A 17,005-nucleotide genomic window follows, 5' to 3' on the forward strand; every position below is an offset into this window, starting at 1 on the left:
GCAAAAAGCATAGCTGCCTTCTTCCAAAAACAGCCCTGTGTATGAGCTGTATGTGATATTGCAGCTCTGGCATAGTAGAGCCACAATTTAGCAGCTCCACAAAAAAAATCTCAGTCCAGGATTGAGTTTCAAAAGAGATTAAATGGTCCACCACGATTGGTTTGGAAAAAAAAAAAAAAAAAAAATATAAATACATGAAGAAAAATCTGCTATTAAATATTACCTAGTGACAGTAGTAGCAAGGGTCAAGTGGTGATAAACAGTGATAAACAGTTATGTCCATAAATATTGGACCAGTTCTTAGATAAGGAATGTTTTATTGGGGTCTGATTTTGTGGGGTTATCACAACAGAACCAGACCCCAATCAGAGGACAATAAAACATTCCTTATCTAAGAACTGGTCCAATATTTATGGACGTAACTGTTTATCACTCATAGTAATTCTGCTTCACGTCACCTGTCTTATCCATGTTTTTTTTTCTATACTATGTTGTGCATAAATATGTGATTCTTCAGAATTTCTATTAATCTATACCTGATGAAGAGACCTGTGCAGTCTCGAAAGCTTGCAATTTGTTACCATCTTTTCAGTTAGCCATTAATAGGTATCAACCACTGAGGACTCTCAATTCTAAATATTTTTCTATCTACTGGCTAACACGGTACCAAGATATATATCTTTCCTTCACTTATGTAAGAATTAGTGACATCTTTAATCATGGTTTGCCATTCATTGCTGAGATTGAAACGACACCACTGAAGACGATGCTCTGATATTTCTAGCACTTGAAATCTGATACAAAATCATAAGCAAAAGACTATAGAAATGAATGGCAGCGTGTTAACAACGGTGTATCAGATTTCCAGTAAGGTCAGGTTCACATTGTGCATTTCTAGCACATTTTTTTCACAGATTTTTAAAACAACACCTGAAGTTAATCGTAAATACAGACAAATATAATTGAAAAATTAAAGGGTTTGCACCAAGATTGGAAGTTATCCCTTATTTGTAGGATATGAGATAACTTCCTGATCGAAGGAGATCCAACCGGTGGCATCTCTGCTCCATTCATTCTCAATGGGACTTCTGGAGATAACCGAGCGCAGTACTTAGCTGTGTCCGTCAGTCCTATTGAGAATGAATGGAGTGGAGGAGCCAGTGGTCAGACCCCCAGCGATCACATAGTTATCCCTTATTGTACCGATAGGGGATAACTTCCAATCTTTGCACAAACTCTTTAACAATGTTGCTTTATTGAATTAATGAATGAGTCCATACTATATTGTATACGACTGGACGTGGATGTGAATGCTCTATAGAGACTTTTCGATTTAGAATTCATTAGTAGACCGAGATCAGAGTACAGACTCATCAATTATATCATTACATCACTATAGTTTCTCAAGAGTCAACCTGTGCGACGTGTACTCAAAAGGTACATACTATTTTTCTAGGGTTACTTCCGCAATGATTGTGCTATACTTTATTCTTAAATGGGTCCACATCCCGTTTTGACCTTTTAGACTCCATGACTTTTTAATATGGAAAGACTGACATCAATACTACCGATAATGACTAAATTACATAAGACCCATCAATGGAAGGCACAGAAGATTCCTCCGAGTGACCCATAATCTAAGAGAGGGTTTCTGCCTCCCGTTTTCTGGCATAGAGGACACTGGATTACTCTACTATATAAAGGACAGAGGCGCACTCAGCTGAGCCCAGGATTCCTGTGTATGGCGGAGTCAGGACAGACAGCAATCTGCCGAACGACCATTGGGCCAATCCTTTACTAATGGAGGCCTGAAGGTTAGCAGTCAGCAGTATTTAATAATCATGGGGCCAAAAATGTTTGGGCCATTGCTTTGTAACAAGGGATAAAGCCAAGTAACGAAACGTGCTCTGTGCATGGTGGGATAAAGCTGGCAAACACTGAGAACAAGAAACCCTGCACTGGATCAGAGATTATTGGGTGAATATACTGCACATGGTAGAAAGGCTGAGAAATACCACCAACGCAACCAAAGTATTCACATGGCCAAAGGCCCAGTCTATATGGTAGGTGTACGTACATTTGGCCAATTCAGGATTCATTTAAAGAGGTTTTCCACTACTTGATGCTTAGGATTAGTCATCAATGTCTGATCAGAGAGGGTCGACACCCGGCACCCACGCCCATCAGCCGTTATTGGTGTTGGCGGCATCGGCAGGAAGTGCTCAGTTGCCGAGCTGCTCCGTCTACTTGTAGTGGCCACCGCAGGGTACTACACATCTGCCTCCTACTGATTTGAATAGGAGGCGGATGTGCAGTTCGAAGCCCCGGCCACTACAAGTAGACGGAGCAGCTTGGCAAGTGACCAGCCGATCAGACATTGATGACCTATCGCAGTTGTCCATTGTCACTGCCGAGACTGGTTGGTCATGTAACCGCAAGCATACGATTTGCATAAATGCGGTCATGTGCTGACTAGACGTGGTCGGCCTCGCTCAATACAAGTAAGCTGAGCAAGGCTGAGAACATCTAGTTGAAATGTGGCCGGAGGTATGCAAATCGCATACTTCCGATCACGTGACCACCTGCTTTAGCTGCTGACACAGGATAATCCTGACAGCGTGTGGTGCACGTGCTGTGAGGATTCCGAAGTCTGCAGTCACTGAGTGTCTGCAGACTTTTACCACAATACCTGACAACCCCTTTAGTATAGTGGCTTGATTAGTTACTTAATGTGCTTTATTAGACAGTGCTAGTTTTAAATGGCCACTGCAATTTGAGGGAGCCTGAAGTCATTTAGTATTGTGCTAAGTAGGCAATCTGCACGGGGTGCGCGGTGTCAGGACCTGGTGACTCTCCCTACAGGTAATTTACAGATAGCGACCTTATATCATTTTTGTGTCTTTTACACCTTGCACCTTGTCGGTGTGATAACTTTGTCTGCAGCGGCGTGCTGTTTTCACCTGTGGCTCTGCACTCATTGAGTGCTTACTTCAGTGTAAAATATACCCATGGCATATTGCACATTATAGCTGTGTGCTTTTATATTTTGTGGCTCTGCACACTGACATATGTGGCACAAGGATAGATTTCCTATATTTTGCACTATATTGTGGTTCCTTTGAACCGGTAACTGTGTGTTGCTTTATTACCATTTTCTAAATTGTGGCTTTTTTTGTCTGCCCATCTTTCTGCATCCCCCTTTTTTTGCACATATGCACTTTATCCGGTGTTTTTGAGCCGATAGCTTGGCTCTTATTTATGTTGTGGCTCTGCACATCTATATTTTAACATAGGGTATATTTTTGTATTATACACGTCACTATTTAAAAAGATTTTTTTTGAAAAAAAAATATATTTTTCTGCTGCTCTATTTACTTTTTGGTTTTGCAAATTTGCACATATGCTTCAGTGCACAGATAATTGTTGTTTTAAAAAAATTTTTTTGCTTTTGGTTACACATTTTTTTAGTTTTTTTAATTAGTGTTCTATCTGTATTAACCAGGATTGGAGGTCACCACGTATATTTATTACCATAACTGTATAACAAAAAAAATTTTTTGTAATTGTCCTGTCATAAAATCGCGTACTTGTTTTTATTGAATTTTTAAGTAAATTTTTTTATATAACATTGTTGCCACTTCACTATAATAAAGGCTATTTAATATCTATCTTCTGTGTGGATTCACTCCTTTTGGCGTTCCAGGTCATGGTTGTTGTGGTTGTTACCTGTAGTGTTGGCAGAATGCTGATAAAGAGGAACCACCCACTCAAAAATAAGTGGATAGCAGGTTACAGAGCATAAGAATGGGGACAGTCCCACACATTAGGCTACTTTCACACTCGCGTCGGCCCGACGTACCGACCGACGCATCCTGTGACAACGCAGCACAACGGGGGCAGCGGATGCAGTTTTACAACGCATCCACTGCCCCATTGTGAGTTGCGGGGAGGAGGGGGCGGAGTTCCGGCCGCGCATGCGCGGTCGGAAATGGCGGACACGGCGCACAAAAAACGTTGCAAGCAACTTTTTTTGTTCCAACGGTCCGCCACAACATGATGCAACCGTCGCACGACTGTTGCGACGTGTGGCAATGCGTCGCTAATGTTAGTCTATGGGGAAAAAACGCATCCTGCAGACAACTTTGCAGGATGCGATTTTTCGCCAAAACGACGCATTGTGACGTGCATCGTACGCCGCTAGTGTGAGAGTAGCCTTAGACTGGCATGTGCACCAAAAACGTTTTTACCTTATAGTGAGGGGTTGGGACTTCACTGCCATACATATCTACAGGTTTTGTGTGAAAGAATAGTTAAGTCTTAACTAATTTTTCCATGGTTTTTGGGTACGTTCACACCAGCGTATAACATGGCCGAGTGCTATCTGATGTTTTATCACATAGCACGCGGTCCAGTCTTGTACTATGGGGCAGTGCAGATCTGCGAGTGCCTTTGGATCAAGCGCCCCCACACAAGTCTATGGGTTGGTGTGAAACATCGGACTGCACTCGGATGTCATCCAAGTGCAGTTTCATGTATGTGCACACTTTTGTTGGTAATGGCCATTCTGTTGGCTGAACATAGCCAAGCTCTGACAAAAAAATAAGTGAAAGCAAATGTTCATGCATTATATAATGACTAACCAGATATTAGTTTTATGTAGATCATTTTTTGGCAGCAATATTCTGAAATACATTTTAAAACAGATAATTATGGCTTCTCATTATCCATTTGATGTATGTATGCAGCTTAATAAGCAGCGGGATAATGTCACAAAATGTGAGTCGCTTGTGTCACAGCAATCAATCGCTTCTCAAATGTCCCACGCACTCGCTCGTTGCATAAGATTGGCGCGTGTTCAGATCTAATGATTAAGTTACCAGACAGGCAATTAAAAACAGGATCCAGTAGTGGAGACGGACCAACTTTGAGAGCCTCAAGTGATAAAAGTGGCCAAAAGTGTGTGGATATTGTCTGTGCAGCAACTATTTAAAAGCTTAGGAGGCAAACACGCCGAGATTGGCTGAAAGCCGAGTGATGATGGATTATTTAAAAGGTCATCTCAAATGCATCTCAACTATTAAACGGGTGAAAACAAGTTGTGGACCTACTGAACTCTATTTTATCTGCCTAACAACCACTCTATAGTTTATCTGCACCAGTTCTGACATGTGAAACCAAAGTGCTCCCCCTTAAAAAAAAAAAAACACAATATCCACAGGACAAGGAGCCCCTTCAGGTTTTCTATTACATCAAACTTGTAAACAGTTTAGTCAAGCTTTTCCTAGTTATACGTTACTAACATCTTCAAAATCTGGATGTGTGAGGTGTGTGTTTTTGGAGGAGAAGAAACTGACCGAATTTTTAAAAAGGATTTGGGCTACATTCACACAATGAGCTTTTGGTGCGATTTTGATGCTGCTTGTTTTTGCCGCATCCCGTCTTACAGTTCTAGCAAAGTGGACGGAATTTATAAAGATCTCGTCCCCACTGAGCTCCTTTTTAACGCAGCGTAAACTCACCCATTTTTCAAAACCATAACATGTCAATTTGTCACGCCGGTAAGCCAAGTTTTCAGTGCTGAATTTTCCCATAAACTTGCATTAGGTGCGGAATTTCCACAGGTAAGAGACGCACATGCATTTTTTGTGCGTTTCAATGGCGGAAACACATCAAAAGCTTATGTACTCCGCACCTAAGTCAGTAAAGGTCTGTCAAAGCAAGAAACCAGGAAGCAGCTTTATTTATAGCATGACACAAACAGACATAAAACACAGCGTAAAAAATGTGATAAAAACACATGTTAAAAACGCAATGAAAAAACAAAATTAACATAATTAAAACAATAGGTACAGGAATTCTGCAATATCAAAAACGCAGCAAAAGCTCATCTTGGGAACATAGCCTTGGAGAGTTTCTGCTCCAAAAACTCATAAAAATCCATACCGTAAGGCTATGTGCACACGTTCAGGATTTCTTGCCGAAATTTCCTGAGCAAAACAGGACATTTTCTGCAAGAAATCCGCATGCGTTTTTTCCGCGTTTTTTGTGCGTTTTTGATGTGTTTTTTTTTCCGGAGCTTCCCAATGCATTAAATAGCGGGAAAAACGCGAAAAATACACAAAATTAATGAACATGCAGCGCTTTTACGTCGATGCTGTTTTTTGCAGAAAAAAACGCATCATGTGCACAAAAATTGCGGAATGCATTCTAAATGGTGGGATGCATAATGTATGCATTTTTTATAGCGAAAAAACATGAAAAAAACACGAAAAATCTGCAACGTGTGCACACAGCCTTAAACCACATTTACATGTTCAGTATTTAGTTATTTTTCAACTCAGTATTTGTAAGCCAAAACCAGGAGTGGGTGATAAATCCAGAAGTGGTGACCTGTCTCTATTAGGCCGGCCTCACACTAGCGAGTTTTACGGACGTAAGAGCGCAGAAACTACGTCCGTAAAACTCGCAAAGCATACGGCACAATTATTCTCTATGCCCCTGCTCCTATCTGCCGTATTAAACTGATCAGTATTATACGGCTTTCTACGGCCGTAGAAAATCGCAGCATGCTGCGTTTGTCACCGTATTGCGCAAATAAAACGTCAATAAAAGTCTATGGAAGCCCCAAAAATACGGATTACACACGGACCAGCAGTGTGACTTGCGAGGAATACGCAGCGCTGTTAGAGAGAAAAGCCGGCAATTCAGTGCGGTGTACAGTAAAATCACACTGACAGTAGAATAGGTAGAATAAATGTGTACACCTAGAATAGGTGTATATACAGTGGGGCAAAAAAGTATTTAGTCAGTCAGCAATAGTGCAAGTTCCACCACTTAAAAAGATGAGAGGCGTCTGTAATTTACATCATAGGTAGACCTCAACTATGGGAGACAAACTGAGAAAAAAAAATCCAGAAAATCACATTGTCTGTTTTTTTAACATTTTATTTGCATATTATGGTGGAAAATAAGTATTTGGTCAGAAACAAAATTTCATCTCAATACTTTGTAATATATCCTTTGTTGGCAATGACAGAGGTCAAACGCTTTCTGTAAGTCTTCACAAGGTTGCCACACACTGTTGTTGGTATGTTGGCCCATTCCTCCATGCAGATCTCCTCTAGAGCAGTGATGTTTTTGGCTTTTCGCTTGGCAACACGGACTTTCAACTCCCTCCAAAGGTTTTCTATAGGGTTGAGATCTGGAGACTGGCTAGGCCACTCCAGGACCTTGAAATGCTTCTTACGAAGCCACTCCTTCGTTGCCCTGGCGGTGTGCTTTGGATCATTGTCATGTTGAAAGACCCAGCCACGTTTCATCTTCAATGCCCTTGCTGATGGAAGGAGGTTTGCACTCAAAATCTCATGATACATGGCCCCATTCATTCTTTCATGTACCCGGATCAGTCGTCCTGGCCCCTTTGCAGAGAAACAGCCCCAAAGCATGATGTTTCCACCACCATGCTTTACAGTAGATATGGTGTTTGATGGATGCAACTCAGTATTCTTTTTCCTCCAAACACAACAAGTTATGTTTCTACCAAACAGTTCCAGTTTGGTTTCATCAGACCATAGGACATTCTCCCAAAACTCCTCTGGATCATCCAAATGCTCTCTTGCAAACTTCAGACGGGCCCGGACATGTACTGGCTTAAGCAGTGGGACACGTCTGGCACTGCAGGATCTGAATCCATGGTGGCGTAGTGTGTTACTTATGGTAGGCCTTGTTACATTGGTCCCAGCTCTCTGCAGTTCATTCACTAGGTCCCCCCGCGTGGTTCTGGGATTTTTGCTCACCGTTCTTGTGATCATTCTGACCCCACGGGGTGGGATTTTGCGTGGAGCCCCAAATCGAGGGAGATTATCAGTGGTCTTGTATGTCTTCCATTTTCTAATTATTGCTCCCACTGTTGATTTCTTCACTCCAAGCTGGTTGGCTATTGCAGATTCAGTCTTCCCAGCCTGGTGCAGGGCTACAATTTTGTTTCTGGTGTCCTTTGACAGCTCTTTGGTCTTCACCATAGTGGAGTTTGGAGTCAGACTGTTTGAGGGTGTGCACAGGTGTCTTTTTATACTGATAACAAGTTTAAACAGGTGCCATTACTACAGGTAATGAGTGGAGGAAAGAGGAGACTCTTAAAGAAGAAGTTACAGGTCTGTGAGAGCCAGAAATGTCATTGAGACACATATATGTATATATATTATTACTTCATCGAGCGCGATATAGCAGAAAGCCGGTAATTCAATTACCGGCTTTTGCTTTCTCCTTCCTAAACCCGACATGATATGAGACCTGGTTTACATACAGTAAACCATCTCATATCCCCATTTTTTTTGCATATTCCACACTACTAATGTCAGTAGTGTGTCTATGCAAAATTTGGCCGTTCTAGCTAGTAAATTAAAGGGTTAAATGGCGGAAAAAATTGGCGTGGGCTCCCGCACAATTTTCTCCGCCAGAGTAGTAAAGCCAGTGACTGAGGGCAGATATTAATAGCCTGGAGAGGGTCCATGGTTATTGCCCCCCCCCTGGCTAAAAACATCTGCCCCCAGCCACCCCAGAAAAGGCACATCTGGAAGATGCGCCTATTCTGGCACTTGGCCACTCTCTTCCCATTCCCGTGTAGCGGTGGGATATGGGGTAATGAAGGGTTAATGTCACCTTGCTATTGTAAGGTGACATTAAGCCAAATTAATAATGGAGAGGCGTCAATTATGACACCTATCCATTATTAATCCAATACTAGTAAAGGGTTAAAAAAAACACAACCACATTATTAAAAATTATTTTAATGAACTAAAAACAAAGGTTGTTGTATTAATTTATTCTACTCTCAATCCACTCACTGTAGACCCTCGATCTGTAAATAAAATAAAAAAAATAAACCAACAATATACATACCTTCCGAGGATCTGTCACGTCCAACGATGTAAATCCATCTGAAGGGGTTAAAATATTTTGCAGCCACGAGCTTTGCTAATGCAACGTTGCTCATGTCTGCAAAACCCCGGAGAATGTAGGTAAAGTAGGTCATTGACCTATATTTACCTGCATTTGCGGTGAGGCGCCCTCTGCTGGCTGTTCCTAGATCGTGGGAACTTTCCTAGAAAGCTCCCAGGCTCGAGATCATAAGAGGGCGCCTTCTGCTGGTTGTCCTCATATGAACTCGAGCCAGGGAGCTTTCTAGGAAAGTTCCCACGATCTAGGAACAACCAGCAGAGGGCGCCTCACCGCAAATGCAGGTAAATATAGGTCAATGACCTACTTTACCTACATTCACCGGGGTTTTGCAGACATGAGCAACGTTGCATTAGCAAAGCTCGTGGCTGCAAAATATTTTAACCCCTTCAGATGGATTTACATCGTTGGACGTGACAGATCCTCGGAAGGTATGTATATTGTTGGTTTATTTTTTTTTTTTTTTTATTTACAGATCGAGGGTATTCAGTGAGTGGATTGAGAGTAGAATAAATTAATACAACAACCTTTGTGATTTTTTCATTAAATTAATTTTTAATAATGTGTGTGTGTTTTTTTTAACCCTTTACTAGTATTGGATTAATAATGGATAGGTGTCAGAATTGACGCCTCTCCATTATTAATTTGGCTTAATGTCACCTTACAATAGCAAGGTGACATTAACCCTTCATTACCCCATATCCCACCGCTACACGGGAATGGGAAGAGAGTGGCCAAGTGCCAGAATAGGCGCATCTTCCAGATGTGCCTTTTCTGGGGTGGCTGGGGGCAGATGTTTTTAGCCAGGGGGGGGGGGGGGGGCAATAACCATGGACCCTCTCCAGGCTATTAATATCTGCCCTCAGTCACTGGCTTTACTACTCTGGCGGAGAAAATTGTGCGGGAGCCCACGCCAATTTTTTCCGCCATTTAACCCTTTAATTTACTAGCTAGAACGGCCAAATTTTGCATAGACACACTACTGACATTAGTAGTGTGGAATATGCAAAAAAAATTGGGATATGAGATGGTTTACTGTATGTAACCATGTCTCATATCATGTCGGGTTTAGGAAGGAGCTAAATATTAATGGATGAAATCTTAATATATATACATATATGTGTCTACTGACATTATATATATATATATATATATATATATACACACAGTATGTATGTTTGTTTTGTTTTTTTTAGCACATGGATCCCTTGTATAGCCGTATGTTGGTTTTGCAAGCCTGCGATAAAAACACGCAGTACGGATGACATACGGATTACATACGGAGGATGCCATGCGCAAAAAACGCTGAAACACCCTGCCTACGGAGGTGCTACGGACCACTATTTTGGGGACTTTTCAGCGTATTACGGCCGTAAAAAACGGACCATATTTTCATACGCTGAGTGTGAAGCCGGCCTTAGGCTGCAGTCACACTCGCAGTATTTGGTCAGTATTTTACATCAGTATTTGTAAGCCAAAACCAGGAGTGGAACAAATAGAGGAAAAGTATAACAGAAACATATGCACAACTTCTGGATTTATCACCCACTCCTGGTTTTGGCTTACAAATACTGAGGTAAAATACTGACCAAATACTGCTAGTGTGACGGCAGCCTTATACTTTTCCTCTGATTGTTCAACTCTTGGTTTTTGCTTACAAATACTGAGGTAAAAAACAACCAAAAACTGAACATGTGCACATGGCTGTAGACTCATTTAGACATCCATGATTTTTCACATATGCGAAAAAAAACAGCCCCAGTGTCATCAGTGTTTTTCATCAGCAGTTGGTCAGGTGTCAGTTTTTACCATCAATGTTTCATCAGTGATTTTCACCTATGGATAAATAGATTACAAACTTCTCCCACACATTGCAGTGTTAATCACGGACAGCAGACGTACACCGATGGCACCCATGTGCGGTCCGTGATTCTCATGGATCCATAGACTTGTATGGCTAATTTTCCTTCATGATTTTGGCAAAGCACAGATATGACTTTGTGATTTTTTTTTTTGCGAACATACAGTCTGTAAAAAAAAAAAACCAGACACGTGAACAAAGACTATAATGGGTACATGTACTTTCTGTGAAAACCACGAATAGAACACGAAAGTGAAACCGGACGTCTGAATGAGGCTTAAACTCCTTTCCCAAAATGCCCACTTTTGGTGCAAATTTGCATAAACATTAACTGTTTGATAATGTCCCAAATGATAACCAATATGGCAGGCAGCACAAGTGCTTCTACGATGGTTTTTAAACTGGTTTGCCTGACCATTTGAATAGAAAGTCACTCTTAGATATTGCTTGTAATGAACACAGGGTATTTAACTTAGAATCTCTATAATTATGCAGATTTCTCATTGATAAGCATTAAAAAGCTGAATCGCCATCTCTGTAGGAGCTATATTGGCAGCCATGATAGGAGTCATTTAATTTTCAGCAAACTATGGAACTAAGAGCAATATGAACAGTTTTGATATCTTGACATAACGAAGCACTCCCAAAAAACTATTTACATTACAGAGGTTGTCCACTACTTTTACACTGATGACCTACCTATCCTTAGGATAGGTCATCAATGTGCGATCGGCTGGGGTCCGACACCCGGCAGAGACATTGATGACCTATTCTAAGGATAGGTCATAAATGTAAAAGTAGTGTCTCCCCCTGATCGACAAGGGATTGTCCAAGTAGTGGACATCCCCTTTATTTTTCTTAGGCTATGTGCACACGTTGCGGATTTTCTGCGGATCCGCAGCGTTTTTTACCGCGCAGAAACGCTGCAGATCCGCAAGTGATTTACAGTACAATGTAAATCAATGAAAAAAAAAAATGCTGTGCTAATGATGCGGAAAAGTCCACATGGAAAAGCTGCGGATTAAAAGAAGGAGAAAGTCACTTCTTTTGTGCGGATCTGCAGCGTTTTTGTACCAATTCCATTATAGAAATCCGCAGGGGTAAAAAACGCAAGAAATCCACACAAAATCCGCAGTAAATCCGCAGCACATCTGCACAAAATCCGCATAAAAAACACGTCAAATCCGCACCTGCATTTTCTGCCAAGAGATGCAGAATCCGCACAAAAAAATTCCAGAGGCTATTACACAAAGTGTGCACATAGCCTTAAAAGATTTTTCCACCCTTTCTTTAATGTGGGAGTGGGTCATCACTGTACTGACTACTGCATATTGTTTATATATTCTCAGGGAGGACCAAGGTGACGATTCAGTGATCTATAAGCATGGTATACAGCATTTTTGGGGCACCATTTGTTCCATTATTTTGCCCATGATGAAAATATAATTTAGAAGTGAATCCATCCTAACCCAAAAAACAAATTCACATTGCAGGAGCCATAAATTTTTTTTGATGACAATCATATGAGGGCTTGGTTTCTTCGGTACCAGTTGCATTAGTCAGAGCAATAATTTTGGCACACATATCTTATAAACAAACTTTTATCAACTTTTTATGGGAAGCAATAAGAAAAAAAACAATTCTGCCACTGTTTTTTTTCGTATTTTAAATTTGAAGCTATCACCGCGCTTCGCAAATAAGGTGTTTATTCTGTATCAGTACAAATATGGCTATACAAAATTTATATCATTTTATCTACACTTTATCATTTATGTACAATAATACACTCTTTGAAAATAAAATAATTTGCTTTTGCGTCGCCATATTTTGAGAGCCTTAAGTTTTATGGAGCTGCATGGGGGTTTATTTTTTGTGAAACAGCATGAGGTTTTTCACTGTGCATAGAATCTAACCTGCCAGTGTTTGACTGACAGTCAGCCTTCGGAACCCGCCCCTGGCCTCCTTGTTGCTATAGCAACCATTGACCACCCAGCAATTGTGCTGAGGGTGGTGCTGATGTTAGAGTAATCTCCCATTATCATACTCCTCACATGCTGCTATCACTACTGACAGTGGCATCTGAGGGGTTAAAGTGCTGGGTTTAGCACTAAGTCCAGTGTTAGCACGTGCAGCAGAAGTTTTGCTGTGTATAAGGCCATGTTCACACTAGCAGTATTTGATCAGTATTTTACATCAGTATTTGTAAGCCAAAATCAGGAGTGGAACATACAGAGGAAAAGTATAAGGTCGGGGTCACACTGGCAGTATTTGGTCAGTATTTTACATCAGTATTTGTAGCCAAAACCAGGAGTGGGTGATAAATGCAGAAGTGGTGCATATGTTTCTATTAGAATTTTCCTCTGATTGTTCCACTCCTGGTTTTGGCTAAAAATACTGATGTAAAATACTGACCAAATACTGATAGTGTGACCCCGGCCTAATAGAAACACGTCACCACTTCCGGATTTATCACCCACTCCTGGTTTTGGCTTACAAATACTGAGGTAAAATACTGACCAAATACTGAACGTGGCCTAATAGCCGCCTCCTGCTGTAGAAGGCACAGGCACAACTCCTGAGCCCGTGCCATCCGTCAGACATAACTGTTAGGGCTCTTTTCCATTTGCGAGAAACATGTCCGTGTCTCGCATGTGAAAACCAAGCTCTGGCGCCGGCACTCCAGAGCGGAGCGTGCGGCCGCATAGCAACACATGGAGCTGCACGCTCCGCTCCCAAGTGCCGGCGCCAGAGCTTGGTTTTCACATGCGAGACACGGACGTGTTTCTCGCAAATGGAAAAGAGCCCTTAATTCAATTGCGGGAAATCACCTGCCATCTTTTTGTGGAAAGGAGTTAAAACACAGTGTGGCGCTGATATTTTTGTGGTCAACCTTCTGCATATTTGGTGCCACAGGGTGTAGAGAGATTTATTTTTAGGTATGAGACCTGTAAAATGAAATGGGCGCTTTAACTGCTAAGCCAGGGAAAGAACATATAACACCTTTCCCTGAAAACCGTCCAGCTGGTTTTAGACACTTCTTGGAAGCAAATACCGTATGTCCTGGCTATCATGTACCTTCATGCTTATATATGGTTAGTGCGCATAGTTCTGACCAGAAGGCTCTCATTTTTTGCATTCTGAGTGGGTTGTCCAATGCCAAACGTTCTGATTACATTGTCATTATACGTGTTAAATTATTACAAGCAATGGAGAATTAGTCCCAAAGCTTATTATTGCTTAATTTAGGCCAACAGAATACAGGACATCTGCCTGTGGAGTTGGTGTCTGGTGGCTTCTGACATGTCTATACCGAGTCAGAAGAGGAGAGGAGGTCACTTAGGCGGAGCAGGGATGGGGAAGTGACGATGGGGCACTGTCTGGTCACCTCTGGACCACCATATATTGAGTCTTCGAACCCTTGTGTGGTACTCCAGAAAAGAAAGGTGGAGGTAGCCCTCTTCACTGTAGTTTATAGACCACATGCATGGTCATCTATGTTCGGCAACACAAACAGGGTAGACGGTGATCCCCGTACTACCAACAGAACATACAGTACATGTACTGTTATGACTACCAAAGCCCATTCACACAGGTAGCATAGGTCCCTAAACAGACTAGGAAAAGCCTGTCTCTGACCCAAGTTTGTCCCTGCCTGATCACGAAGATTGGCACCCTAAGATAACGCAATGGTGCCCCCACTCGAAGGCAGATTACCCTGAATGTCCATAGCGGCTCTTATGATCGCTAGAGAAGCAGTTCCCTAAAAAAGACAAGGAATAACACATGAAACAACCGCAAACCAACACAAACTACAGCACAGTGACTGAATCCAACAAAGTCTATCAACAGCAGGAAACACCAGTAGAGGAAGGTATTTAAAGCTGCACCTGAAAGGTGATAGGACAGACAGAGTACATGAAAAACACCTGAGGCCCCAAACCGACAGAAACAAAGCTAATACAACTAAAACACCCAAAGAACAGGTGTATCAGCTGTAGCTCAGCGGAAAGAGACACAAGAAGCAAAGTCAAGGGTTCAAATCCAGAAAAATGACATGTACATTCATCATGCCATAAATGCCTTACATAGTTCTACTAATTAGCTATGTCGCTATGTTATTGGTTGTAACCATGGATATCTAAGCAACTAAAATGCCCTGCACATGGGGTAAGCAACATAGTGAATCAAAAGAACTATACTACATTTCTGATTGGAGGGATTTGCTAATATTATTACACCTACTACATATTGGGATTCATGCAGAATTGTCAGGAATAATAAGCACGGTCATCATCTCTGCAAATAACATTTTGTGATATAAAATGCCGCATTTTTAGATTTGATGAGTATTTCATTGCATAGTTCACATCCAAATCATCGACATGTAATTGACCACAACCTAAATAGCCATGTATGAAGTATTAATGAGCTTTGGCTTGGATCTTACCACACAGGTGAAGGCCGTTTCCATGGCCCAATACATATTTCAGGGATGGACCAGGTCATCTCTCATAACATGGACTTCGGCCGGGCCACAAGTCCAGCCATCATCATGTGAGGAGACACACTTACGTCCCTAATTACTGACTCTGCACAATACTGTCACTTTCTGTATGGACAAGGATACGCTTACATCAAATATTATTATCTCACTCCAAGATTTCTGATGCATTTTACAATTTTGGAAACATTTTTAGAAATGTCTATTTTTAAAAGAAAAATAAATAATCAGCTTCCTCTCCTGACGTTTCCACGTCTCGTCTCTCGATATGTTTATCAGCCATACGTGCGTATATGTAAAATGAATGTATAAGGAGCAGTATACACAGAGGGTCCCAGTGCCGAGCCCGCCCGTCTCATTCACAGCGCTGAGCTCTCGCACACTACATCCCGCCTTGCATTTTTGCGCTTTACGTCACATCTAAAACCCGGTATGCGTGGCTGGGAAAAAAAAAAAAAATTGGGAGTTTGATGTATTAAAGTTTTGTGCCACTGCAATGTTTAACCCATTTCACGCCGGCAGCACCCCATAAATAATACATACAATGGTCGCATCTCTCTTTAAATCTATAGGGGGGCTCTATGGGGGGGGGGGCTATTAATATTAGACAACAGAGGGTTTGCCAGCCTCCCCTCGCCAGCACAGCATCACATACACCTATAGCTCCGACCATTACAATATTCATTGCTGTGATCACAGAATATAACACAACAGTGACCTGCTCCTCCTGTACAAATGATTGGACCCAAAGACATTCAGATGCCAAATATACATAATATATATATAGAGAGAAAGAGGTATATCTGCAGTGTATATACACGGACCCATGTGTGATGGATCCGGCGGTCCCATCTGTAGAGAGCAGCAGGAAGCTGCAGGGTGCACGGACAGCGCTGCATACATTGTTTACCGACAGATGACGTATGGAAAGCGATCACTTACTCGGTTACAGCGCTGCTGCTGCTGAAGGAATTATCCTGAAGACTGAAACAGAAGCAAGAAAACATCAGATTACAGAGCAGGGCGAGCGGCCTCACGGAATCCTGTCCAGCGGCTGGTGCACACACACAAACATGGCATTGCAAAGACAAGCCTCTGTGCTGCTGCTCTACATGCACATACCTCGGCTGCTCTGCACATGCTCACTGCCTCTCCTGCCGCTGGGACCGGCCCTGCCGCCGCCGCCGCCGCCGCAACACTGCACAGCGCCGCGCAGCACCGAGCCACACACAGATATACACAGCTCTGTCTATTATATATATGTGTATACTGTATACACTGTATGTCCAGAAAAAATATACAGTATTTATACGTCACACACACAGCACCGAGCGCATCACACAGCGCCGAGCCACACACAGATATACACAGCAGCGCTATCTATATATATATGTATATACTGTATATACACATCATATACACAGCGCCGAGCCACACACAGATATACACAGCAGCGCTATCTATATATATATATGTATATACAGTATATACACATCATATACACAGCGCCGAGCCACACACAGATATACACAGCAGCGCTATCTATATATATATGTATATACAGTATATACACATCATATACACAGCGCCGAGCCACACACAGATATACACAGCAGCGCTATCTATATATATATGTATATACTGTATATACACATCATATACACAGCGCCGAGCCACACACAGAT

The 17,005-nt window shown here is 41.9% G+C and overlaps 1 protein-coding gene across 5 annotated transcripts in view; it reads right to left on the bottom strand.

Annotated features, from left to right (window-relative positions):
* FAM13C (family with sequence similarity 13 member C) overlaps positions 1-16,450 on the bottom strand; it is a 286,221-nt gene extending 269,771 nt beyond the window's left edge. For 2 of the 5 annotated variants that reach the window (XM_069753563.1, XM_069753559.1), the window contains exon 1: positions 16,263-16,450. In XM_069753563.1, the coding sequence (XP_069609664.1) occupies positions 16,263-16,327 (65 nt within the window). In that variant the 5' untranslated portion in view covers positions 16,328-16,450. The remainder of the gene's footprint in view (positions 1-16,262) is intronic. The other 3 variants (XM_069753560.1, XM_069753562.1, XM_069753561.1) reach the window with 3 other exon arrangements.
* Positions 16,451-17,005: the final 555 nt, after the last annotated feature.

The sequence above is a fragment of the Ranitomeya imitator genome, chromosome 2, assembly GCF_032444005.1.
Source record: "Ranitomeya imitator isolate aRanImi1 chromosome 2, aRanImi1.pri, whole genome shotgun sequence".
NCBI classification, from domain to species: Eukaryota; Metazoa; Chordata; class Amphibia; order Anura; family Dendrobatidae; genus Ranitomeya; species Ranitomeya imitator.